Consider the following 25,509-nt stretch of genomic DNA (forward strand, 5'->3'; position numbering starts at 1 on the left):
ACCTCAAAACAGCAACAATATAAGGAAAACACAAAGCAAGAAGTAAAACATTGATTATTCTAGAGAATAAACAAACTAGATCACAAACAACAAATAATCCTAAGGCCTCAAGTCAATTACAAACCTAAAATACGTACAACATAAGAGAAAAGGATAAAAATCGAGCGAGTAGATGCTAACGAAGCTTCATGTAGTAGCTTTCGCCATTCCTGTTTTGAATTGGTGTTGCGTGTTCCTCACCGTTGACGTCCTAAAAAACAAAATGAACACGTCTATTTTCTTTTGTGACTGTCGCTTTTTTATGCAAATGAAATTTCAACATGATAGGCGTTGTAAGACTGGAACAAATGCAACTTTTCTTATTTCTAATAACTCTTCGAAGGAAACAACTAACACATGCACAACACCGCAGAGGAGACGGAGCGGAATGAATTAAAGACCACCAGTTCGAAAACGATTCGAAAAAAAACTGATCACAATTTCATTTTGTCCCTACGTACCATACCATATTGCCGTTCTTTTCAAGCTTTGCAAAGGCCAACAACTTTTCATGTTGGTTACATTCAAAGGAGTCTTCACTTGGAGTGCAGTGATGAGTGGATCTAGCGAAGATACACCTCGAGGCTTCAGGTCGTTTTGATCTTGACACTTGACTTCGGATTTACGCGAAAAATGAACGCCGGATCGCTTGTCGATAATAAAAAATCGTTGCAAACACTTTTTCTTGATTTTTTCCGTCGTTCTTTTTCGCTGATTAGATAAGTCATAAACTTTGCTATGAAATCTTTGAGCAGAAACAGTCTATGAAGTCAATTCAATATCCAAGGATAAGAAATTACATTGAAAGTACACTTGATATCTGATCATGAGAGTTTCAGACAGTTGCTCCGGCTTTGAAACATATTCACTACCAGTTCTCCCCGGAAGCTAAAAAAAAAGCAACTTATCCTACTAAGCCCAGATAAGTATTGACATTTGTTGTTCATGCTACCAGCTTGACCACGTATTCCTAACACTGTTCTAATTTGTATTTTGTTAAGATTATAGGATAGGATGATGACTGAATAAGCCTCACCGTATGGTGCAAGAACCATTCGTACCATACGCCACCATCATCTACTCTTCTGTCAATGTTGAGAGCAACCTGAATTTACTCAGAAATATAAGAGTTAAACACGCAAGAAAATGCAAACCTACACGAAAATGGAACATCAAAAGAAAATCAAATTTGTTCTCCTTCGAAAAAGAAAGACCTAGTAGAACTGAATTTTATTGTCATGAAAAGGATAGATTGCGCATGAGCAGTACCGTTATCTCTGAAACCCCACGACTAGAACTTTTATCCAGAACCACTTTGGTTTTGCTGCTTGAGCTGTCTTGAGAAATGGCTCACTTCGAGCTGTATCACTAAAACAAGCTCATTGCGAATTGCAAATGCCATTTCTAAACTCCTGATATCTTTCTTCTTTTTGCTGGTTTTAGGTTCATGTTGTTAGTTCTTGAAAGATTACTGCTTCTTGACGGACATTATGCCACTAACCCTGACCCATTTGCTCATCGAAATCAAATTCCTTTGTATCGCTGGGAATTTTTCCCATTTAGTCAAAGTTAGGCGAGGGTATGTACGTAGGTATGGTTGCTATAAACTCATTTGATGTCCCGTACATAAATACAGAGGAGTCACTAACGTCTTCCTCTTGCGAGGAGCGACAACGCTGTGGTGACAGTAAGAACGCTGTTCGATGGCTATACTGCACTATGAGGCTGTTTTGTCCATCCCGGTAACACATCTCGTGTGTTACACTGTTGCTGGGAACTGCAAACAAATGCTTCTACAAGTCTTGTGAACAAGACAAGAAAGTAAAGAGAACTAGATACTGGTCTGGCATTGTGCAAGAAACTATCTCTTCACCAGTTCTTTCTGCACTTCATTGTTAGTTACGTATTTTTCTTTCCAAATAATCCATTGGAAAAGAACCTAACGATAATTTCAAGAAGTAGATTAGTCAAAATCATCCATTGATTGTTGTTTTCACTACCGATTCCGCCATTGCATTGCTTCCCGTCATTCGTACAGTCTACTGATATTGGCATACAACTCTTATTAAAGCTCGAAAATTCCAAGAATACACAATAAAAAAGGATTTATCTCGCAGATATAAGGTCGCCAAGTCGCTACTTAAATGACAGCCATATCAATTTTGTGTCTGAAAAGTAGGGTTTAACGGTTGTTTAATACAAGAAAATATGAAGAAAAAATGTAGAGTGAAACAATATAGCTCACAAAATGAACTATTAAGAAACTGCAAAATCTGATAGAAGGAAGTAATTCCTCATTGTAATCGCTCAAAAGGGGGCCCACGACATTCTACCATTAAAAAAACGCTTTTCCTGTGCAAAATTTGTTTTCATTGTGTTCATTTCGAAATAAATAGTTACGTAAAGAACAATTTCTTTTTTTCACATTTCGCATACTTGCACCTAATGTTTTATACATCACAAGTTACAGTTTTCGCTAGTTTTTTTTTGTAATCACTAAGACCTTTGCCTATTCTTGGAACTTAATTGCCACAGAAAAAAAAACTTATGTAAAAATTTGGAGCAAATAATTTCGCGGCCACGAAAGTGGTTTCTTCTGAGGCAGGTTAGTTAATTATCATGGTACCTCTTGATCCGCACAAAGTCGTCCGTCTATTCAATCCTCTTATCGAGAGGGAATTGTAACAATTGAAAAACTCGAATCGAAACTTTTACAGAATGAAAAAAGAAACAGGACTTCAGGGAATACGCCACTGTCTCGTTTCCAACTATTTAATAGTAGATAATGAGTATAGAGGACGAAGGTCAACGAACGATGGCGAAGGTTATCCAGTTTTGGACTATCTACATGAGATTTCAGTGCTCCACAATGACAACAGTTAAGCGTATTTTGATGTTTTCCAGTGGACTAGTGAAATTTTGTTAAGGTTGGCATCGCTCATAACACATAAAACACTTTTAGACGTCTCTTGTAAGAAAGTCTGCTCTAGAGAATAACCTCCTACTTTTGGAGATCTCAAGGCTACCTTTATGGCAAACACTAAGTTAGCATCTCAGAAACTACATGAAAAAAGCTCACCCTCTCTCCAGGCTGCACTCTATAAAGCTCCCTCAACGGAATGAGCGCGGGGAACCAACTAATCATCCCTTCCGAATATGTTGATGGAACTATTGACAGCGTTACATCCTTATAAAGATTCATGTGGAAATAACCAGCAAATCCCATTAACTGAAATAACGTGAACGCTTTCATGCGAAAGAAGTGACTAGAGATTTACGTATTCAGCAAAGAAAAACAATATCCTATGCCAAAAACTTGATCATTCGACAATTTTTTTAAAATGAGTTTAAAAAATGTCGACTATCAAAATCACATACATCTGCTGGTCGATCGATAGCAAAGGCAACGGCAGCACTTCGTTCATTCGACTCATCCGCAAAGTTTGGATGCGAAAAAGTGAAAACTGCCTTCGGTTCTGCCAAAGCACAGTACTGCCGCAGGTATGCAACGTAAATTTGATCCATATTTGCTGCGTATTCGCCTTGCCTAAAAACCCAATCTAATAATCTTCTGAGGGATATCACAATGTGAGAACCTTAAAGGAACTCTTAACGATAATTGATCGGACTAACGGATATATCTGACGATAGCTCCCGTCCGGCTGCAGGGTGGGTCCATTACGTCCATGACCAGGGATTCCGCGATTCCAGTAGCTCGCTCCACACAACCGAATTTGTTGATGCATGTGGAGCGACATTATTGGTGCTTACAAAGAATATGTTTAAAAAGCTTCAAATAAAAATTTGAATTTCAACTCATATGCACAACACGAAGAGGAAATTTTGACTTGCAGTACAACTACAACTACAGTATCTCGAGAACTGTTAAATGTAAAGCAGTGTGATCCACAAGCGTTCACAGACAACTGCAAGCGCAGTACTCTGACGCTGTAAGAGGGTCACAAACAACCGCAGTAGCATCGTCAGCAGATGACAAGCGACAACAAGATAAAGATGAGGGCCAATAATTTCTCACAGGACTGTACGTAATAGCTGCTTTGATTACATAATTTTTGGTTAGATAATTTAAGAATGTCTCGGTACACTGCTTACCAATGTAGCTAGTGTATGTCTGTGGGATACTAATAGTGGTTGGCTTCAGCAAAGACGTTACTCCGTCTAAACATTCAGGACTGAGTTCATTGTCACCAAATGACCCGAGAAGCTCCGACACGATGATGTCTGGCTGTGGATAACCATTCTTTTCAGCTACGTCAGGCACGTCGCGCATATCCGACCCAATAATTACACAGCGATTCCGCCATCTGAAAGAAGTAAAAAATTAACTCAATTACTTCAAGGAATGTTTCTCTTCAAATATTCGTTGTTAACTGAGGTCCACGCATAACTCAAATGATTATTGAAGATTCACGTACTTCGGCTATAGGGGGATCTAGGGAGCTATAGGAGGAGAATCATTCATCTCCAATTCTGTTTTCTAAGAATAAGTGATCAAATTCTAACTGTCAAACGAAGGAGTAAAGAAGGTAGTTCATGTTCTTTTCGCTAGAATGGAGGGTTCGGGGTGTTGTTCGAAAGTAACACAACGGAAACCCAGAACACTCTACAGATTCAGAAAGCAGACAGATCAGAAGCATCAGTCTGACCAATTTACCTGACGAAGCAACTTTCTACACCAGTACATCACATGACTTCAAATCTTCGCAAAGGTAGCTCAAAGTTATTAAAGGCATCATTCCATGAATCTGGGGTGGTGCGGATTTCAAGTGGAGAGTTCCTATACGGGGTCGTAGATTATGGAAAGGAGGGTGATTTCGTCTATTACTCCTAATTGCCGCACTACAGCAATTAGGAAGAAATGGACGGAATCACCCTTCTCTCCATAATCAACGACTCCGTATGGGCATGACCCACCTGAAACCCGCACCACTCCAAATTCGTGGGGTGATGCCTTTAATCTCAATATCAGCCTCGGGACATTGTCCGACGTACTGACATGCACAATCAGCACTCTCACATACTCTTGCAGGCAAGTTTTTGTTTCATTCCATAGATTTCATGTAGTCATGAAATAGATGTCCAACGGAATTGCAAAAGAAATCTGAAAAAAAAAATCGCTGGAAGGCACAGTTCATAAGCTACATGTGTTCATGTTCAATGTCTTTGTTTCCCCGTAAACTTCCGCTATGAACAAAGAAATTCGATCATTGCCTCGAGCAATGTTCTACGTCTTCAGCATTTTTGTCTTATCACAGTTCGCTTCCTCTCGAACACTATGCTCCATCCTCTTTCCAAATGTAGTCTCACTAGTTTAACTGCACATTTTATGTCGATACTCAGTTTATGCAATAGCCTGTGAGAAATGAGCGACACCATAGCAGGCCATGTAATGGATCGGATTAATTATCCAAAATTGAAGTGCACATTATTTTAGAGTGTTCGTCGGAATCCCTAGGTTAGCGCTAGGTTGTTCGTCTCTTTCTCCGTCGCGCTAAACAAACGAACAGAGGGACAGACAATCTTTATGTTGTAGCAGATGATGGTCGACGGGACAGAGAAGAGCAGATATGGAGCAGTTCAACTTCATACGCGATATAGTCAATTCAAAACGTCATGAAGCACGGTGCAGTTGCGTAAGCGGCTGCACTCGAAGCGGCGATCTAACGGCTGCCATTAAAGCCAGAGGACAAAACAAGGAGTTTTAACTTACTCACACTTGTAACTAGAGCGCAAACCGCAACTCTATTAGAACCCTGAACCAAGCGCCTAGTGATCAAATTTAGTACAGCAATACACCAACCACTCTCTTGGCAATAAATACCTTGTTAATCATTCGAATTGAGAGGGGAAACAAGAACGTCGAAAATCAGTATTCACTACTATGATATCGTCCCCTTAAATCTACCTGAGAAAAAAAATGGAGGGTTTCGAACGTCCTGGTAAGGAACAAAGAGAGATATCAGTAGTGTTTTGTCGTGCCCTTGCCGGCGAACGGAAAAAAGGAGACGGAGAGAGAAAACGCAATTATCGGTTTATTTGAAAATCAAATCTCTCTGTACTGAATCCCAATTGCCGTTAATTCCTCCCCGAACAAACGCACACACAAGGCACTGTGGGTACCTAGACCCTAGTAACTTTGCAGTCTTGAGAAAATTGAGAAAACACGTTGAGTAAATAATCTGTACGGTGGTATCAATAGTAGAAGAGTATTAGGCAATTGCAAATCTATGTCAGCAGTAAAATAGACACTGATACCTACACCTTGGAGTTCATGTACCGCAAAGTGACGATAGCATTCATGTTCTTCTCTACGACGAACACTTTCAGACGTAATCGGTCTCTTTTACATCGGAAACGCTCATTGTAATTGCGTTCCGCTTCTATTGAACAAGTTACCTAAAAAGATGTTTCCAATGAAATGTTTTGAATCGAGTATTACAATGAAGCCTAAGTCATGCGACTCTTACAAGTGGTCCTCGTCCAGCACCCAGGACGTAAAGCACAAGTTCTTCAGGCCTTGATGCAGATTCACCAAAATCTCGTATTGCACATTCGACAGCTTCCTGATACCGTCGATATTTCACTGGATCTTGTTCGAACGTATTGTACACACTCGAATCTAAGTTATCAGCAAGTGGCTGCAGCGGAACCTGCAAACTTTTGTTTCCTAATCAATTAGCTGAATTGGAAAAGTAAATATCGCAAACTACCGTAACCCCCTCAATATCAACTCACTTGTAAAACATCGACATAATTTATATTTGCATCCAAAAGAAATCCAGAAGAAGAAAGTCCATGCGGATGTCTATGCAAATCTTTCACAACACCTCGGAGCGCCTGAAAATACGAGCGGCCTAATTCGAAGAAAAATGTTCAAAACAAATGCACAAAAGCCTGCAATTGTTTTTTTAACGGTCGAACGAAAAAGTCATGAGTAGATGGTTCGAAGCTATATAATGTTAACGTTAATATATGATGTTGAGCGTATTCTTTGTAGTTTTTACTCTATTTTTCCTCATTCTACGAAGAATTTCGGCTTGAACTTCCCAGCTGCTTAACCTGATGATATGAGCGAGCTGATGTGAGGCAAGAAGTAAAGTGATGGCTAAATGGCAGCCGTTGAACTGAACTGCCTGTAGTTCGCTAGTGTGTAGCTACGGTTGCCGCGTAGACCAGTTGAGGGTGAATTAAGTCCCCACCGCTTTTCCAAGCTAAAACTACAAGACTTTCGAATATCTGAAAAAAAGCAGAAAATAGTTAATTGTAGAGAAAAAGGGTTCAAGGGATGAAAATTCAAGAATTGTTCTCTAAACGCTTCAAAATCCTAATTATAGAACGCGTATGCTCCGCTGCCGCCGCTGCCAAATCCCCTTCTTCCTCAAACTTTCGAATGTTCGGAACACTGGAACATCGCACTCAAATGTCAGAGTATATTCCTTACGACTTTACTGAGTACTCAAATGATTAAAATTCACTAGATAGAGAATTACTCGACTAAGGTTGAAAACTTGCACCCGAGCTAAAAATGACCTAGAGAGCAACAAAAATCTAAGGAAATACATTACAACAGTCTTCCAACAACACTAAATAACAAGTCATTCTACTTCGCAGTGCGAAATACTCAAATGATTAAAATTCGCTAGATGTAGAACTACCCGAATAAGGTTGTGAACTCCAAGCTCTAGCTCTGGTCAAGAATTGTAGTTTCTTCGATAGCTCAGTTCGTATTGTTTCGTAAGGCTTCCGCTGTTCAAAATGAGCAGCATGAAGCACGACTATCTATTACCGGGATTTAGTTCTCGCGCAGAGGGCTACCCTTAGTATATATTGTTCAAAGCTGCTACAAATGATAGCAAATCGATCTAATGAATTATGTAGTAGATGTTCTGTGCCTAAAAATGAGTAGGAAACTGAGTTAAGAGGTGATAAGAGGTGGTAGGTATTTGCAAAACAGTAGTACTAGCCTGCGCACACTGGAATTGCAGAGATGGTGAAGTTTCTATATCACTAGACCCTCGCACCATGAGCCTCCCATTATCTGACATCCACAATTCGCCGAGCAGTTTGGCATGTGCTCTACAAAAACAACAAAGCTTTTGGTCCATTAGTCAATAAAATGGTAAATGCACTCAATCACTCAGTAATTGGTGACAGAAAAGCTTCAGAATAAAGTGCAATACTCACGGAGGAAGACAAAGTTGGGAGTTCACATCAGAAACAAACGCATCGGCGTCCACACAAAATGTTGCCAGCTGAAAATAATTCACAAAAAATGATTTACAATCATGCTCAGAATTTACCAGAGTAGGAGATGTTCAAACTAGACTGATGAGAAAATAAGGAAGTTATGATCACAGGTTCAGCCTTCCATCGAGCTATGAGCTTCTGGTCAACAAATTCTTCATCGATATCAGGTGTTACGTGAAGGCCAGCTGAATTAAAGAAGACGCGCTACGTAATCAAGAAGGATCGTAACAAAAAGAAAACTGAAATACCTATGAGTTTCTGGCTAGAAAAATTGGAGCACAGCTTCCGAAAGTCAGCCCAAACTGTCCAACAATCACGGACGTCCTCAGGGCACCGTAACAAGTCTTGTGCTGATGTAGGGATCATTATCCAAATACTAAAAAAATAAGATAATACATAGATCTTTTATTTACAGACAGATATTGAAAGTGTGAGGGCTAGTATTTCTATTCAAAAAGACTCCTAGATAAGCTCTATAATCACTGAAACTATTCGTTAGAATAATTAGCACTGATTAACAAAAAGTTTACACAATTAAGAAAACCTTAGCATCTAAACTGACCAAAGATTAACATTCTTTGTCCATAGCCATTGATTCAAAATTCGTGCTAAGCGTGGAGAGTGGGCATGTTTCAGGCGGATTACAGTGCTTCGTAGGCCCATGTAAGCCAAGTAACTCAGTTCCTTTGATAATTACTTGGATAATGATGTATATCCACATTTCTTTACTAAGGCGGCGATATGTTCGACCAAAGACTCACCTTGACCAGTTCATTCTCGGACAGTGAAGCCAACTGTTCGTCTTCAGAATCACAATCTATCCACGAAGAAATTTGCCCATTTACATACGTTTCCCACAAATGGTTCTGTAGTTGGACGTCAGGGAGATCAATGGGAGGGGGTGAGTAGGAACTACTGGAAACGAGTAGCAAATATAATTATAAAGAAATTTAATATAAAATAAAAACTACACTGCACCAGCTTGGTTCCCAGAATCCACGTTTAGCACCTCCAACAGGGTAGCTAATAAAATTGTACAATTGGCATCCCAAACGCTGACTGTATACGGCGATCTTACTAAAAGCTGAATATTTAGCGTTCAAAAAGAAGAGTATTAGGTTTACCATAAAGTCATAGAGCACAGCACTAAGTTTTTGTTTTCAGTTTTTTTTTTTTTGCCTTAATACTAAGTTTTTTTTCAGTTTTTTTTTTGCCTTAATTAGACAACAGCCTCGATGTATTACACCACCACGTATTTCAATTCTCAAGCTCGAATCCGTAATCTACAACCCAATCCTAGCTTTGCCTTCGAGTTCCCACACCACGTCAATTTCGTGCTACATTTTTCTTGACGACCGTCTTATGGAAGTGAAAACTGCCACTGAAGAACGACGTGGGGTGCTCGAACCAAACTGAAGGCAGCATAGCACGAATCTGGAGAGATGAGGGAATCGGCGGGATAAGCTAGAAATGGGGTTGTAGATTGCAGGATCCGAGGTGGTTCTTCTCATCTCCCATTAATCGTCTGTTTCGTAAAAAAAAAGCTGCGGAAGGTGCATTTTTTTTTTACGAAACAGTGCCGGCTCTATAGTGTTTACACCGACATGAAACCAGCTGAAGCTGGCATCTTGACTAAGCACGCAACACGGCTTGATGCCGTCACCTAGCCAGAAGAACGGCCCCGCCATTAAACAGGACACTGAAGAATTAATTTTAAAAAATGGAACTGTATAGTCGACGTCAAAGGTGTTGAGACGCGTTACAGGGCGCCTCTGAGATTTCAGTCTGAGTTGAATTTCTCCCCCATTCCCCTATGTGGCAGCGCAAGATTACTCTTTTTTGTAAATTATAAGCGCAGCAAAATCTCAAAATTAGTCCTAGAAGAACTGTGCACAGTAACACTAAAGGTGGCATAAAAATCCAATTGCTACAAATAGAAGGCTTTGAAGAAATGCTCTGGCATCAAGAGGGACTTTCAAACCAGCGGAAAAGGGCGTTACGACAATGAAAATAGTCCGTCGTAGTATAACCAATCAAAAAGTGGGACTGGGATTTGATTCTTAGAAGCTAAGACTTGGAAAAGGCCCGAAGAGCAAAGCGAATGTCAAACCTAGCGAAAGATGACATTACTAAGACAGTATTGATAGAAGAACTACGAACAATACGGGAGATGCTGAAGGATCTTGTTCGGCTCAGTGAAAAGGGACTGAGAAAGCAGCGCATCAAAACATCGAAACAAGATGTTTTACGGCGACTTTACGTTTCTGGAAACAAGAACTGACTCGACTCAGCGGTATGACAATTAGTAAAAATCACGGTGGCGTCAATAAACTCTTCGGTACTCTTGGTACTTTACTTTATACTTTTTGACCATTTTTCTGTACGTTTGCTTGATTACGATCACGTAGCCTCGGAAAATCTTTCTTTGGTTATTGTTATATTTCGCTGTTAGGGCACCTCACCATTTTAGTTCGTAGGAATTTCTGCTCTTTTTGTGTCAATAACCATGTTTGGTGTTCATCGCAGTCACTGCTGCGATTACAACTACTACAAACTATAGGACGAATTATGTTTCCAGCACCAATAATAATTTCGCTCACTGATCGTATTCCTCTTTTACATCTGAAGGGCCAGCAAACCAGCCGACATTAATCCGTTGGCGATCTTCGGCAGTACACTCTAACAGTGACTCGGTCTGAAAAAGACTACAACTTTACAAAATATTATGTTTCACCAAACATGTTCCCAGCAGCAATAATAATTTAGCCTTCAAGGGAAAAACGTAAAGAAATAGAGTCAAAGCAGTATCCAGTCAAAAGTATTCATGCTGAATCATTTGCAGATCTAGAGTTGCCTTTTAATGAGTACTAAACATTCGTATTAGAACCCCACAAAAACAAAAGTAGTCGTCAAAGTTCACAGTTGCTGAGAAGGCGTTCCAACTGATCAACCTTAACTCCAAAACATCGACGCGTGTTCAAATGCGAAGATCGGGGTACATGAGGAATGTGTCTCGGACGCAGAACGTGATTTGCAACATTCAAGCAGCGACAACTATATGTACGTCATTAGCATGAAATAAAATCTAGTGTACAACAGTATAATAGTGCATACTTATCATACCTATCTTGAACTGACACCGGTAGCCTTGAGTTGCTACGTTATCCTTCCTTCATAATTAAAGCAGAGGAATAGAAATGCTGAACATTGTCGACGTATTCAACACAACATTGCTTCAGACGTATTTACAACGAAACATCTGCATAGAATCCTCTACTACAGGGATCCTGCCCAATCCTGCTCCTTGTAGTCCCTCAGGTATAGTATAGTCAAAACGATATGAAATACGGTGCAGCTGCACCATGAACGGCTGCGCTCGGAGCTACACGGTGGAGCGTAACGATTAGAATCATGGTGGGAAAATTGCTAGCACCACCCATCGAAGAAGTTCGCGATGGTCCTACCCCGATTCCAACCGCTTTCCCTACCGCGCCACTTGGAGCGCCACCGCTACACGCGTTTATAGATCGTAAACGAATCTGGATTAAGGTCAAACGCATAAGCGCACACATAGGGATTGATCAACGCTGTGCACTTTATCGTCTATTCTTCTATCTTAGATGAAGACTTGTAGTATGAAATTTTCCTGGGTTTCTATACATTTTTTTTGAAACGACTATGTTGTGTTGATCTTCGAACGACTTCGAAGCGATGTATACATAAGTAGAGGATGTCCCTTTATAAGAACGATAAAGTATATCGTGCAGGTGTTTAGAATGAAGATGGAACTTCAGAACAACAACGCTGGAACACACCTCCCCCAAAACACCTTCACTGGATCCAGGAACATTTTCTCACAATCCGCGTTTGTATCCATAAGGATTTGTAAAAGTTTATAATACACTCCATCACCAAAAAGATAAACTGTGAGAGACTTACTTTTGAAGAAGTTCCTTTTTCGTTCGAGAGCGTGTTATTTGTAGATGAAGTAGAGATATCCCCAAAAATTTCTCTTATCTGAAGCTGGACTTCGTTCTTCTTCTACTTTCAAAGATTTTCTCTCGCAATATTTCATATAAAAAGATATATTTGTGTGTTGATTACCTTTTTCTGGTACTGACAGTCTGCTATCATAGCTTTTACAAACAACACTAGCGATTCTTTGCGGAGGTTGTCCGTCATAGGTGCGCCAGAAAGGAACTTCTAAAATATGAAATCTCTTATAGCTTAGGTAATGGTGAAAATGCATTCTACATAATGGACTAAAATGCAATGGTTTCTGCAACTAAAAGACGCATAAAAGTAGATTACAGTCAACCAGTGTCGTTGCATATCCACGTAAGCGTCGTACGAACTGTATTGGCTCAACACGTTAGGTCCTCCGCTAAATAAGTAATCCCGCAACCCCTCCCCCTATGAATGGTAATCGATAGATCGAATGGCGCTGATGTTAACAATGAAAGTTCTGCTATGACCAGTGGATTATGAAATTATCCCAGTCACACACAGGTACACTAAAAATAATCGAAAGACAGTAAAGAAATGAAAAAAAAAACAGAACAAAAAGATCTAGAAACCGACAGAACCTAGAAAGATCTAGAACCGACAGAAGTATGGCTTATCAGCCATACTTCTGTCGGTTACCATCGAAATACGAAGGTCTATTACCTAACAGCCGCATCCACTTTGGACGTAACACATCACGACCTACGACATAGCACCTTCTTTTGCAATTACCGGGGTTTTTTTTCTGATGTAACCACTACCATCTGTGCTTAGGTGCACATAAGTTAAAGACCTGGATCGGAAAAAGTATTTGATTTGACAACAGCACCCACCCACACCAACGTCAGACGCGACATTATAGCTAACAATTATTAACAATAAAATGGTTGAAATATACAGATCTAGGTTGGATAAATGAAGCAAAAAAAGTGTCGCTGCTTACAAGCAAAACCACATTTAGACATGTCTGACTTTTCAACGTTTGAAAAATTGTAACTCATTACTACCCTACATACTGAAAAATCTTATCAGAATTCCTACATGCGAAAAAGGACTGTTCCCCGCATCATGGCTTCCAGCACTAGCTCTCTTTAGACCTCTGCAGAAAATCTTAATCCCTTGTTGGATATCTGCTTTCAAGCTTACCTTTCAACCTCACAACGTCTTCAAAGATCATGTAACACACCGGTAGTTCTAGTGATAGTTAGTAGTGGTGGAAATCCACTGCAGCAATCACATTGTAACTACTTACTTATTTTTTTTAAAAGAATGAGAGCTTGCAACACGTAGTAGGGTCAAGACGACATGAGCACGATGTGGTCGCGTAAGAGGCTGCGCTTGGAGCGGTGCGGCGGAAGGTAGCGGCTAGAATCTAGCAAGAACCTTTCCTAACACGACTCCTTGCTATGGTTTGGGGCAAACCCATCTCCATTCCAACCGCTATCTCTATCGTGAGATATCTTATCTTCGAGCGCAGCCGCTTATGCAACTGCAACGTGCTTTATGTCGTTTTGACCCTACTATACATTAGTATGTGTAATCGCACCAAAATGATTTTAAGCATGATGCAGTTGCGTAACAGGCTCGAGATGGTGGAGTGGATGCTTAAGCAAACGCGTTGCGTTTCAGGTTTGACCCGATTTCACATAACAACATAGTATAGAAAAGCTAGCAACACTGATCCCTCGCTCATTTTCGATATTGCGTCTCCAACTAACGTCTTTCCTACCTCACATCTATAATAGCAAGCAGTTCTTCTGGAACACACCTCAATCTTCTCCTGAACGTCGTTATCGAGGCCTCCAGGAATCAAAGCACTGCAATCAAAGTCAGCATCTCCAGCATCAGATTTCTTTTTCGACTTCTTCACGGGGCTTGTCATCTTAGCAAAGCTGTACGCCAGAACAATTAAGAAGTAATTTTCATTTCCGCTTAACCTATTTTTCTAAAACAAATCTTCACATACAAACGACCAGCGAGATGCTTCCAGACGTAAAATACAATCTTCACGTCTTCAGCAAAGAATCACTTACGCGTTACAACAACCAGGTAAGCTTCCACTGAACAGCACAGCATGAGCTAACCAAAAACTTATAGTTTAAATTTATCTCTACAAAATAGCAACAAAACTAATATCAATCTAGGTGCTATGTTGTTTAGCAAGTTCTTCTGCCTTCGCAAACACATCGTCAATACCTCCTTGCATGTAGAAAGCAACCTCTGGTAGATGATCAAGCTCTCCTACAAATTGGAAAATTAACTATAAACAAACAATATAGAGTGGCATACAGCAGACTGTATAGTGAAAAGAAAAAGTTTAAAAAATTCAAGAAAATAATAATATACTCAAGCAAGACAAAAAGGAAGTTGGAGGATACCACTCAAAAGTGGTTATAATAACTTAATAACCAGGTTTCTTGAGGTCTGAGCTACTAAAGAAGGTTGGCGGGCTTAGTAATTGCGTAATTGGCAAAAACCAATAATTTACTATTTATTGGTTTTTGAGAATATTTGTCATAACTGCTCCCTACGTTCCCGTTTGGAAGCAAAACAGCTAAAAAAAAGTTCAAAGCCCGTTGTGCCTTGCCATTGTTTGGAGAATGATTGGGAAATAGTTTCGAATATCCCCATGTATGAGTAGATCAACGGAAATCATGCATTCATTTGCATAAGTGCAAAAATGGCTACTGTTGAATAGCTGACTCTTAATGACTTCATTCCGATTACTATGTGGTTGGAGCTTGCATTGCGGAATTTGGTGTATAGGCTGCTGGTCGCGTATTCCTAAAGAACGAGCGACCTTGCCCCAACCTCGAAAATCTTCGTGAAGTCAAGAAAGAGTCAAACGGTGAAGATACGTGCTGGAAGTTCGAATGCTAGAAAAACCAGTGTCGTGAACCTGGAATTCTGTATAGGATTCGGAACAGAAACAAATTCTGTACAACATACAGAAGATACTGAAAAGGACTTTCTTTGAAACGTTATGTGGCGATCTTAAGACCTTTCTAGCTGGCTAACTCTTTGTCTAAGATCTCATGGTAGTTAGGATAATGGCACGAACGCTAGAGGTCGATAAAAAAAGAGTATCGCCCAGTAGACTCAGTGGTCTTTGCTGATAACCATACCACTAACATAACGCAAATCGGAGGACCTAACCAAGCACTCCAAGGCGATAAAACGTGCATCGTGCGTCATAAGTACGATGTAGGTGTCACCGTTCCAAAGACTAGCTCGCTGGAGGCATTCTGGTTGGAAAGAAGCTTGTTTTCGTTGAGATTACGAACGATCGAACCTCTCCAAACCTCGATGTTGTGGTGATAAGTATGTGCTAAAAGGAAAAGCCGCACGCACCTAGAGAGAAAACAACGACTTGATGAAGCTGGCTAAACTCACGCGATGGTCAACCATTCTGCAACCTTCGCAGATCCAATCATAGAAATGTACATACAACGTTTCAAAAGTACCCTGTCTCATTTGAAAGCTAAAATTCACTCGCTTCCTTTGGAAGTACCAGTTCCACATCACAGCAATGTGTTCCATTTCTGGAGGAATTTCATAACCCAACACCCTTCATAAAGCCTACAGTCACGTATCTTAACTGCTTCTTTTTATGGTCACAACCTTGCGAATACAAATCAATGTGTGAATAAAATTTGCTCTATGCCGAAAATTTCCAATTTTGACAACAACAAAAAACTTGATAATTAGACAACCTATCATGCCAATTTTGCAACTACTCAACCCACCAAAACCCAATATCTAGTGGCCTGGAGCACGCGTCGATCGATTGAATACGCTCATTGTCCTACTACCAACTTTTGTACAGGTATTAGGATAGAACACAAGCTGAAACATCAGAGCAGCGCGCTACTTCTATTTAAAGAGTAGGTTCAGTGCAAACGAGAACATTTCCCCTTACATTCGCCTACTTTCCGACCAGGTAAACCTTCACTGTAGCGTAAGACTGCTGGAAGTACCAGACACAACAAAATGGAAAAAAAAATGCAGTCAAGCCCATCCTCGAATTGCAAATTTCACATAACATGAGGTGTGACGTTTTCTCTAAGAAAAAAATGTCTTTATACCTATAAGATAACAAAAACACATTCTCAATAATATGCCCTGAGTAATCCATTATTGCATATGTGGAAGATGACAGAAGGATGCATATTGTGGAGTCAAAACGATCTTTAACCTGGTGAGGTTACGTAAGGTTCTCCACAGAACTGGATTAACGCCGACAAAAACACGTATATTAGTGAATTTCCTTGATGAAAATCAGTATCAGATCATTTCTATCAGAAATATATCTAGTAAGCCTTTTCGCGACTACCAGTTGAGCATAACCCGAATGTAATACGCCGGCATGAAAGAGTTAGGGAAGCAGCGACATTGAGCGTATATATAAGTTGCATCTGCACATGTTCTGTTCAGTGAGCCTTCTCGCGACGTATATCATATATAAGCATATAATATATTACCATATTAATTAGTTAAATTCGTTAATTCTTTGTTCTTCTTATAACTCGACACATATTTCTCGACGACAATTATATATGGGTACAATTGCTTTTTTCATATTTAACTACAATATATATCAGCAGCGTACTCAAATCCCCCACCAAAAACAAAAATAAACGAACTAAAGAAGTTTTGTGTGCGTTATATTAAACTATTATCAAAACCGACACTAACCTTTCAAGATCATTTCGAATCCACGGATTGTCTCTTCAAGTGATACAAATTTTCCGGCATGACCAGTGAAGACTTCAGCGACTTGGAATGGTTGGGAGAGGAAACGTTGGATCTTTCGAGCACGGGATACCGTCAATTTGTCGTCCTCTGACAATTCATCCATACCAAGGATAGCGATGATGTCTTGGAGAGATTTGTAATCCTGAAGAATCTTCTGCACACCACGCGCAATGTCATAGTGTTTTTGGCCGACGATGTTAGGGTCCATAATACGTGAAGTCGAGTCGAGAGGGTCGACAGCGGGGTAGATGGCCAATTCGGCTATACCACGAGACAACACAGTAGTGGCGTCCAAGTGAGCGAAAGTGGTGGCGGGTGCGGGATCAGTCAAATCATCAGCAGGTACGTAGATGGCTTGAACGGATGTAATGGATCCTTTGGTGGTGGTGGTAATACGCTCCTGCATGCTACCCATATCAGTGGCCAGGGTGGGTTGATAACCGACAGCAGAAGGAATACGTCCGAGAAGAGCAGACACTTCCGAACCGGCCTGTGTGAAACGGAAAATGTTGTCGATGAAGAGAAGCACGTCTTGTCCTTCCTTGTCACGGAAGTACTCGGCAACTGTCAATCCAGTCAAGCAAACACGGGCACGAGCACCAGGAGGTTCGTTCATTTGTCCGTACACCAGAGATACTTTAGAGTTGTTTCCCTGGAAATAAAAAAAACTGTTTGATCTTCAACCTACGCTGTTTGACACACCGTTCATCCAACCGCTATATATATTCCGACTATATCGACAAAACATTATATATATATATATATATATATATATATATATATATATATATATATATATATATATAGTAATTTATATATTCCATCACTGTCGTTATAGACTACAGTTAGAAGAACAATCCATGGAACTAACAAGACAAATTCTCAGTGCTACGAAATAACAAATAAATAAATTATTTTCCTGTTTCTGTTCATAGTTTTGTAACCCTTGCGTAGTTTTGGTGAAACTCTTGGAATCTGCATAGGCAGATGATTGGAAGCGCTGATCACAAATATATCATCATGTGCATTAAGTCAAAACAAGGATGCGTTAGGACTAAATGACAAAGGTGGACTTTCAAAGAAGTTACCTCAGCATGGTTCTTAACAATAACTGTATTCGCCCTTCGCTGAGATAAAATTGCTTCCGTTATTCGACCTAATCACAAAACTTCCACTGAAACTCTGATTATAGATGGAAAACTTGGTTCGTACGAATTCAGATCTGTATCGCATCACACAAAATTATAATGATGACGTTATATTCGTGACGGGTGCCCCAAATAAATTAATGCGATTCTTATAGTAATGCAATTCAGCACAAGTGTCCTAAGACACAAAATGTCGCTGTAGTGTTAAAATAACGCCAAATTCGCAGTAAACCCCTCAAAATCAAAAGAAAGAAAGACCCAACTCACCACTTTCCACGATAGACTTATTCCGAAAAGTCAAATAGACTTCTAACATTTTTAGATGAAAGAATCAAAGGTGATAAGGTACAAAAACGTATAAGCTATACTGATATAAAAGGAAGCAGTAGAATAGACGCGGAATAAGAGCGTTTAAGATTTAAGTAAATAGTACTAGTGAAGGTATGAGATAGTTTAAGCATGATACGAATATTGCACACAATTTCATAAATTGCTTACATTTACAACACCTGGGAAATCAACTTTGCCTGAATTGGCTTCCAACCTAAGCATAGTTAAAAAATTTGTAAGACTTCCGACTGAGTTCACAGCCGCGGTTTGGTGTTATTGAACGTTCAAAATTAAAAGGTCATAACCATCAAACCGCAGAGTCGTCAGAGCGCGCAGCCCGCTGTGAATTCTGCTGCCGGCTTTATATGGGCTGTATGTTGAACATTTCATGTAGGATGAACGATGGTCGTAAAGAGGTCCATACCTTGAGATCAATAACTCCTCCTTCAATCATCTCGTGGTAGAGGTCGTTACCCTCACGGGTACGTTCACCGACACCAGCGAACACCGAGTAACCTCCGTGAGCTTTGGCAACGTTGTTGATCAGCTCCATAATGAGTACAGTCTTTCCTACTCCAGCACCACCGAACAGACCAATCTTTCCTCCCTTCGCGTAAGGTGCAAGTAGGTCGACGACCTTGATTCCAGTTACAAGAATCTCCTGTTCTACAGACATCTCAACAAATTCTGGGGCTTCGGCATGGATCGGAGCACGATGCTTTGCAGGAATAGGGCCTCGTTCATCGATCGGCTCTCCGATGACGTTCATAATACGTCCAAGAGTTTCTGGGCCCACGGGAATCTTGATTGGATCTCCAGTGTCAACAACTTCCTGACCACGGACAAGACCCTCAGTTCCATCCATAGCAATGCAGCGAACAACATTGTCTCCTAAAAAGAAACTACAATTACAACGGCTCTAATCACTGTACGAAAGTTAGGAGCACCATTAGAAAGGAACATACCAAGATGTTGGGAGACCTCGAGAATCAAACGGGGTGAGCGTCCTGTGACTTCAAGGCCGTTAAGAATTGGTGGCAGATTCTCGTCGAACTGGACGTCGACAACAGCACCAATAACAGCGACGATTTTACCCTTGGATCCAGAGCTCGCAGCCTTTGCTATCTTAAACGATAAAACTCATTAAAGATCCATCAACACACATCACTTGAAATAAGATCTCACAACTGACAAAAAAAAAAAACTAAGACATACGTTCTTGTCAGCATGAGCTTGTGCTTGTGCCTGTGCGACGACTGAAGAATGAACACCTCTCTTGTCTGTTGTTGTTGAGCTATGACGGACTGTAATAATAAAGGTCAGAGTAACAAGGTCAACGAGGAGTTTAGAGGAAAACGACAGTAACAACTTCAGATCCAACAGTATTCGGATATATTAGTGACAAGGAACGATTCAAATAAGGAGAAAATAAATTTTTAAAAAACGAAAAACGCAGAAACTTCAACATACCAGTGGCAGCAGCAGGAAGAACAATCCTCTGGATGTTAGACCTCAGCAGGCGGGCCGTGGCCGTCCGACCTGCCTGCACCAACGATCTCGAAGACATCGCTTGTACCCCTAAACACTCAACTTTCGATGAACAAGGCAGAACAAGTTGCACTCCGTCCCTGAACGAAAATTAAACCTAAAAACAACTGCAGAAGAGAACAAGAACACTTGGTTGGGAGAAGAAGACCCTCAAATCCCCACGCTTTTCGGACCAACTACGACCAGCAAAGCAGAGAATCTAGGAACAGCAATGCCGAACAAGAGCCCAAGCATACGCAGGATATCACTTGGATCTAATATGGAGTAAGTACATCTCACTAACACCTAATAAACTGAAGATTTCTGAGCTCTTCCAAAAAAAGATCCTGAAATACACTAATCTAGAGTTTGCAAGCTTCTGCAAAACTGAACGCGATTTGACTCGCAAGAGACACCGTAGTCTATGCCGCCCGTTTGCTGTTATAGGCAGTGATCCTACGACGACAACGAGACACACCAGCTGCACTTGGGGGTACTGTAGTAATGGGGCGCGCAATTTCTCGAGTTGTTTGAGACGAGGTTGTTGGTGGCATGGAATGATGGATGCGGTGCACTTCCTTTTGATTGCTAGGGTTGGTTGCTGGCCTCTGAGCACTTCAGAATCCGAAAAGTCCCGCTGTTGTGTTGACACATTCGTTTGTGGTTTTATTGACTTTGCTGGGGTTTGTACTCTGGTGAATATCCTAAGAATTCGGGTACCGGGAGGTTGTTCGCTGACGAGCTGTCGGGTAAAATGTGGGTGGGAGAGGGGGCCACACAGTGGCGCCCTTATTTCTCGAGGTAAATAATTGAATCAGTCGGGTCCTAAGGCCTAAGCATTACCCTTAGAAGATCTATGACATGTAAGCTAAAGTTAGTAAGAGAAAAAAGAAATAAGGGCGCCACTAAGTGTCCTCCCCAATTACATCTTCCCACGTTGTCTTGTCTTCGAACGATATGTTGGCAATCGAGCAGATGCAGATGTCTGAAGTCGAAACGCGACCGTCCAGATATCTTAGTGATGTAGAGTAGTCGCCTGAGAACACCTCAGTTCCTATTTTTCAATCTCATTTTCGACTTCAGACATCTATGAAGTAATATGCATAAAACTATGCAGAAAATCTTTTCAAAAAACTCGTCTGGAAAATCCAATTTGTACACGCATGCGTCGAGTCAAATTGACCTGAAGCCTGGTGCAACTGCTCTTGTTGCGAGACCCCTTCTCATCTCTGTAGTTTCACTGGAGTTGGCAAAGCTTCCACCGCAAGAACAGCCGCCTATCCACCTGCAGTAAGTTTCAAGTCATTTTGACCCGATTATAGCAGAGCATTACTGGACTTACTTATTTCCAAATCCTCAGATACATGGTTGTTGCTGCGTACAAGCCTTGGTTGAAAGTCTGCACCAGTCCTAAAACTTTCTGTAGCAAACGTTATCTCTTATGGGTATTCTTCTCTCGCGATGGACAAAAAACTCTGCTTGTAATAATTCTTTGGTTCAACAAGGTATGAGGAATCTTTACCTTCTTGAGTTCCACGAAGCAACTGATGCAAGTGAAGATAACTTCAGTCAATTGAATTCTGCAGCCTTCTATCAATTTATTTCTGTTAAGAGCAATAAAGACGAATTTACTTCTCAGAGAGTGTTGCGTGGTTATAAAAAGAATTCACACCTTCCTCGGTCTGCTGTGTTAACTTGTACCTGGGAAAAGTCGACTGATTGCGCTTCCTATGCGGTGTGTTTCGTTTAGGGACGTGATCTTCAGCAAAACTGCATAGACGTAATTGTTTATCCATTGATGGGAATATCGAACAGAAGAAAAGTGAAATGAGCAAGTAAGGGTTGAACAGTACACAAAAGTAGTAAGGTAAATCGCTTGATTTTTGGCAGTTCTCACATTGGAAGTTCACTGGTTTTCTCCACACCATCCAACTGTACTGTTATATTCGCTCGCAACTCTGCAAACTTCATTACCACAAGTGCTTTCTGTTTATTTCAACTTATTTTCTAAGGTTACCAGCAGAGCCGACAGATCTCTTCGCTGTGGACTCTGTTGGTGAGCTAAGTAATTAGTTCCACTAGGAAACAAGATAAATTAAACAATGCTGTGGGTTCGTAGCAATCAATGAAGATAAACTTGTTCTGAATTTTCGTTTCACCCGTTCACGCCGAATTAGATTCAGAGCCAGATACTGGTACAATGAGTAAGACGAGTCCCACGGCATCGAATGGTGCCCCACCGTGCAGTAATACTGCGCGATAACTCCATGTGAATTTGTCGAGAAATGAATGAGACGTTGTGATCCTATTTCATGGTTGTGAAAACTGCACGTGTTGCGTTTCACTGTCATGTACTACATGTGCTAACCCGCATTTTTACTGCCTCACACGTTTGCCTAAGGTCGGTAACATCCTTCCTTCAGAAAAAAGACGCACCTTTCTAACGGCTGCTGAAATAGTAGCTATGTCAGTGTCAAAGAAATATAGGAGCAAGATCAAGTTTCGATACTTTCCAAATGTAGTACTGAAGCATTAAGGAAGAAAATTATTTTATTTCATCGTCACTTCATCTAATTTCTCAAATCTCATCTGAAAAAAGGAACGAGGAATGCGTTGATAGAAAAAATAGAATTATAATTCTACAGAGAATGTCACTACTTTTGATTTCTATTGATCAGTGAAGGCAAGTGAACAAAGCACCACAAGAGGTCAGGTATCCAGCCTCAGATTTTTTGCACTGCTCGTTTTGCTCGCAATGCGGAGTTACCATAGCTAGACATAGTCAGTGTGGCTGGCTAGTGGAAAAGAAAAACAAAGCGTGCAAATATCATACTTTTAAGTCTTTCACTGATAATATGTGCTTGCCATGTACGCCGCTCCTTATCACTTCGATTTTCGAATGTTCGCGAAAATTCGATCTTTTCAATTCAGCCCGCCCCACTCACTCATCTCTCTTTTTCCCTTGGATGTTCGAGTAGTGGATTCGCTCATTTCAGGATTTAATTTGTTGGTCATCTCTGCTTATATTGGTGGCGAGAAGCTAGCGGACTTCCGTCGTAACGACCAGCATCAGCTACCATATTATTTCCATTGTGAGCGCGCTCCGGTCACGTCCTTGCAAATCAGTCTATCAGTGAAGATCAGTGATCCGTTACAGGTCCTGCATTGAGTTATAAATAATGCCGTTTCTTCAAAGGCGCTCAAGGAGAATTTTCACGACAGACAAGTGAATTTAAGATTGAAAGCCCGCGAAAAGATGAAAAATTACTGCAGAGAATGAAGGAGAGTACTCTTAATATAAAAAAAGTTTTGTTAATCTCGATTTTTGAAAAAAAGAAAGTTGATTTGATCTGTCCCGCTGCTGAGCAGTTGCCTCTCCCTTTTCTCCAGTTCGTAATATTTCGTATTACCCAAGTTTGAGTTATTCACCAAAATTCGAGTCCATATATCGGCGGTTAATTCTCCCTAGTGAGCTGGTCCTCCCTCATTAGCCCTGGATTGTCCTATTTTCTCTTTCCCAAGTTTGAGTTTTAACTAGCTAGGCCTTGAGTGCACATTTCGGTAAATCAATCTCGGCTACTCTGTTCCTTCTGGCTTTTGATCTCCTGAATGCAGTGCCAGTTAAACCGATCCTCTCATGAAAGCCAAGAACAGCCAGTAGCAGCTCACAAACTGAGAACGATTCGCAAGCAGAGGTTGTTGGAAGTAAAAACGGTTTCATCCTTTCGGGGTGGAGAGGGCAAACTCTCCGAAACTTTGAAATACAAGAATAGAAGGTCATAACAACCTTGTGTACGACTCAACTTGGGAAAACAAATACTGAATCATCATTGAAAGTCTATCTACCAGCTTACTGAAATCCCAACGTGGAGACTACCATGCTTCAATTCTAGGCAAAGAAGATATCGACTGAACTTGCGGAGCATCCTGAAGCAGATTTATCCCCGCACACAATGGTTTTTAGTCTTGTCAAGGAAGCTGACAAAGATTTACTTCCTTCATAACAACAACTGGATGCTGGAAAAGAGTACCGGGTATCCTTGATGTGATAAAGATGGGGTGTCGTCCTTCAAGCATCTTTCTCAATAGTAGATTCGATCCCCTTCGTCAAAGTCATACTTCATATTTCCTACCGCTGCCATAGCGCACACGCCAACACCAGACTGCTGCGTGAGAATGACTTTCTTGAAGTGAAAACGTTGTGATGTGATGTTGAAAAAAGCATGACTCCGGAGGAAAGAAAGAATGAATTTGAATTGACGCAACAGGCACGTAAGCTCAATCGCGGCAAACAAGATCAAGAACGAGTTGTTTTCTGGATAAACCTGGACGTGCTGCGAGACACTCCTAAGCATCGGAAAACGTGCAAACATGGACGGAATTCCTGAAATGATTTGTTTTTTGTTCAACGCTCGATGTCTCGTAAGAAAAACTTTATTAGCTGCAATATGTTTAATTGGAAACCAAGCCAATCTTGCGTTCGCCACTGAAACATTACTTATAGCTAGAACTCTCAATTTTGAAGTTACACGTGTCCTCCCATTGCTGAATCGTATTTTCAGATAATGATAATATTTCAGAATAACTCCAGCACGACTACCAGCTCCAACACCATTGTCGTCTACTTCATCTTGGTTATGCATCTTTCGGAAGCGGAGGAGCCTATGCAACTGGGCTGGAGGAGCGTACGCACCTGAACCCATAGCCGCTCCCTCCCTACCTCAGATGATTGTAGGACCTGCATCAATTGCAACTTGAGATGCAAGCATTGGCAGTACTGAAAGAAGCGTTGGTAGTGCTCCGAAGATCGGAGGCGGTCCTGTTGGCGGATGTGCAACAGAAGGCGGAAGCCCTGTTGAACAGGGCTGAGGTGAGTGACACGGTAGAGCAGGGAGAGCACGAGTTGGATGCATCGAAAGCGGCTCACTTACGTAGGAGCTGCATAAGGAGGTGGTGGTGGGGGGACCTCAGCAGTGGAAGCGCAGCGGTTTGAGGAGTATCGGCCTATGTTGGAAAAGTTGATGGAGACGGTGGAGCTTATGCGACAGTACGTGGAACTGTTATTCTAGGAGAAGGCAGTTAAAGATTGCAGGTCAAAGGTGCGCAAGAGAGAAAAGTTGTTTCTTTGTGCCTTATATAGTTTTTGTCTTCTCTTCTTACTAGGCATCACCGCAGGCAACTAGAGTCCAGCCCACACGGACTCGGAAACTGCTGACATAGTTGAGGAGGTGATTATGCCGTGATTTTTTCTCGTGAATTTTGTGGATTATACATTAGCGCAAAACGATAATTCTTCCAGTTTTTGGGAGTATGAGTTTGTCTGGGAAAAAATTACCAATGGATAGGAGATCAGTACGTCTTTAGTATGACCACTGCGTAGGCGTGGTCAGCTTACAACCTATTAGAGAACGAAAGGTATATTGAACTCAGGCTTCTC

At 40.9% G+C, this 25,509-nt stretch overlaps 3 protein-coding genes across 7 annotated transcripts; 1 reads left to right on the forward strand and 2 right to left on the reverse strand.

Annotated features, from left to right (window-relative positions):
* Positions 1–175: 175 nt before the first annotated feature.
* On the reverse strand, positions 176–14,194 carry RB195_010917 (uncharacterized protein; the record flags this gene model as incomplete). 3 transcript variants are annotated; one of them, XM_064192116.1, is made up of 21 exons in its annotated part: positions 176–250; positions 1,076–1,144; positions 3,119–3,268; positions 3,418–3,586; positions 3,673–3,805; positions 4,153–4,364; positions 6,320–6,456; positions 6,528–6,710; positions 6,796–6,897; positions 8,025–8,136; positions 8,245–8,312; positions 8,416–8,492; positions 8,556–8,683; positions 8,870–8,991; positions 9,069–9,222; positions 9,286–9,384; positions 10,908–11,002; positions 12,247–12,324; positions 12,412–12,510; positions 12,619–12,720; positions 14,081–14,194. In XM_064192116.1, the coding sequence occupies 21 exons, from the start codon at positions 14,192–14,194 to the stop codon at positions 176–178; spliced, it is 2,478 nt and encodes an 825-aa protein (XP_064049701.1). The 3 variants fall into 3 exon arrangements, with proteins under 3 accessions (XP_064049701.1, XP_064049699.1, XP_064049700.1); XM_064192118.1 differs by lacking the exon at positions 12,619–12,720; XM_064192117.1 differs by lacking the exon at positions 12,619–12,720 and having other exon boundaries at positions 12,247–12,330.
* A 258-nt stretch (positions 14,195–14,452) lies between these two features.
* On the reverse strand, positions 14,453–22,484 carry RB195_010918 (uncharacterized protein; the record flags this gene model as incomplete). Of its 3 annotated transcripts, none has more annotated exons than XM_013445378.2 (8): positions 14,453–14,553; positions 17,008–17,719; positions 18,970–19,436; positions 19,511–19,670; positions 19,761–19,849; positions 20,016–20,123; positions 21,415–21,482; positions 21,970–22,043. In XM_013445378.2, the coding sequence occupies 8 exons, from the start codon at positions 22,041–22,043 to the stop codon at positions 14,453–14,455; spliced, it is 1,779 nt and encodes a 592-aa protein (XP_013300832.2). The 3 variants fall into 3 exon arrangements, with proteins under 3 accessions (XP_013300832.2, XP_064049702.1, XP_064049703.1); XM_064192119.1 differs by lacking the exons at positions 21,415–21,482; positions 21,970–22,043 and adding an exon at positions 21,256–21,299 and having other exon boundaries at positions 20,016–20,043; positions 20,099–20,123; XM_064192120.1 differs by lacking the exons at positions 14,453–14,553; positions 17,008–17,719; positions 18,970–19,436; ... (1 more) ...; positions 19,761–19,849; positions 20,016–20,123 and adding exons at positions 21,350–21,357; positions 21,595–21,616; positions 21,745–21,842; positions 22,313–22,377; positions 22,453–22,484 and having other exon boundaries at positions 21,970–22,030.
* Positions 22,485–22,971: 487 nt separating this feature from the next.
* On the forward strand, positions 22,972–25,094 carry RB195_010919 (uncharacterized protein; the record flags this gene model as incomplete). The annotated part of the gene is made up of 4 exons (XM_064192121.1): positions 22,972–23,229; positions 24,653–24,757; positions 24,808–24,942; positions 25,008–25,094. The coding sequence occupies 4 exons, from the start codon at positions 22,972–22,974 to the stop codon at positions 25,092–25,094; spliced, it is 585 nt and encodes a 194-aa protein (XP_064049704.1).
* Between the last annotated feature and the right edge of the window lie 415 nt (positions 25,095–25,509).

This window comes from Necator americanus, chromosome III (genome assembly GCF_031761385.1).
Source record: "Necator americanus strain Aroian chromosome III, whole genome shotgun sequence".
Lineage (NCBI taxonomy): Eukaryota > Metazoa > Nematoda > Chromadorea > Rhabditida > Ancylostomatidae > Necator > Necator americanus.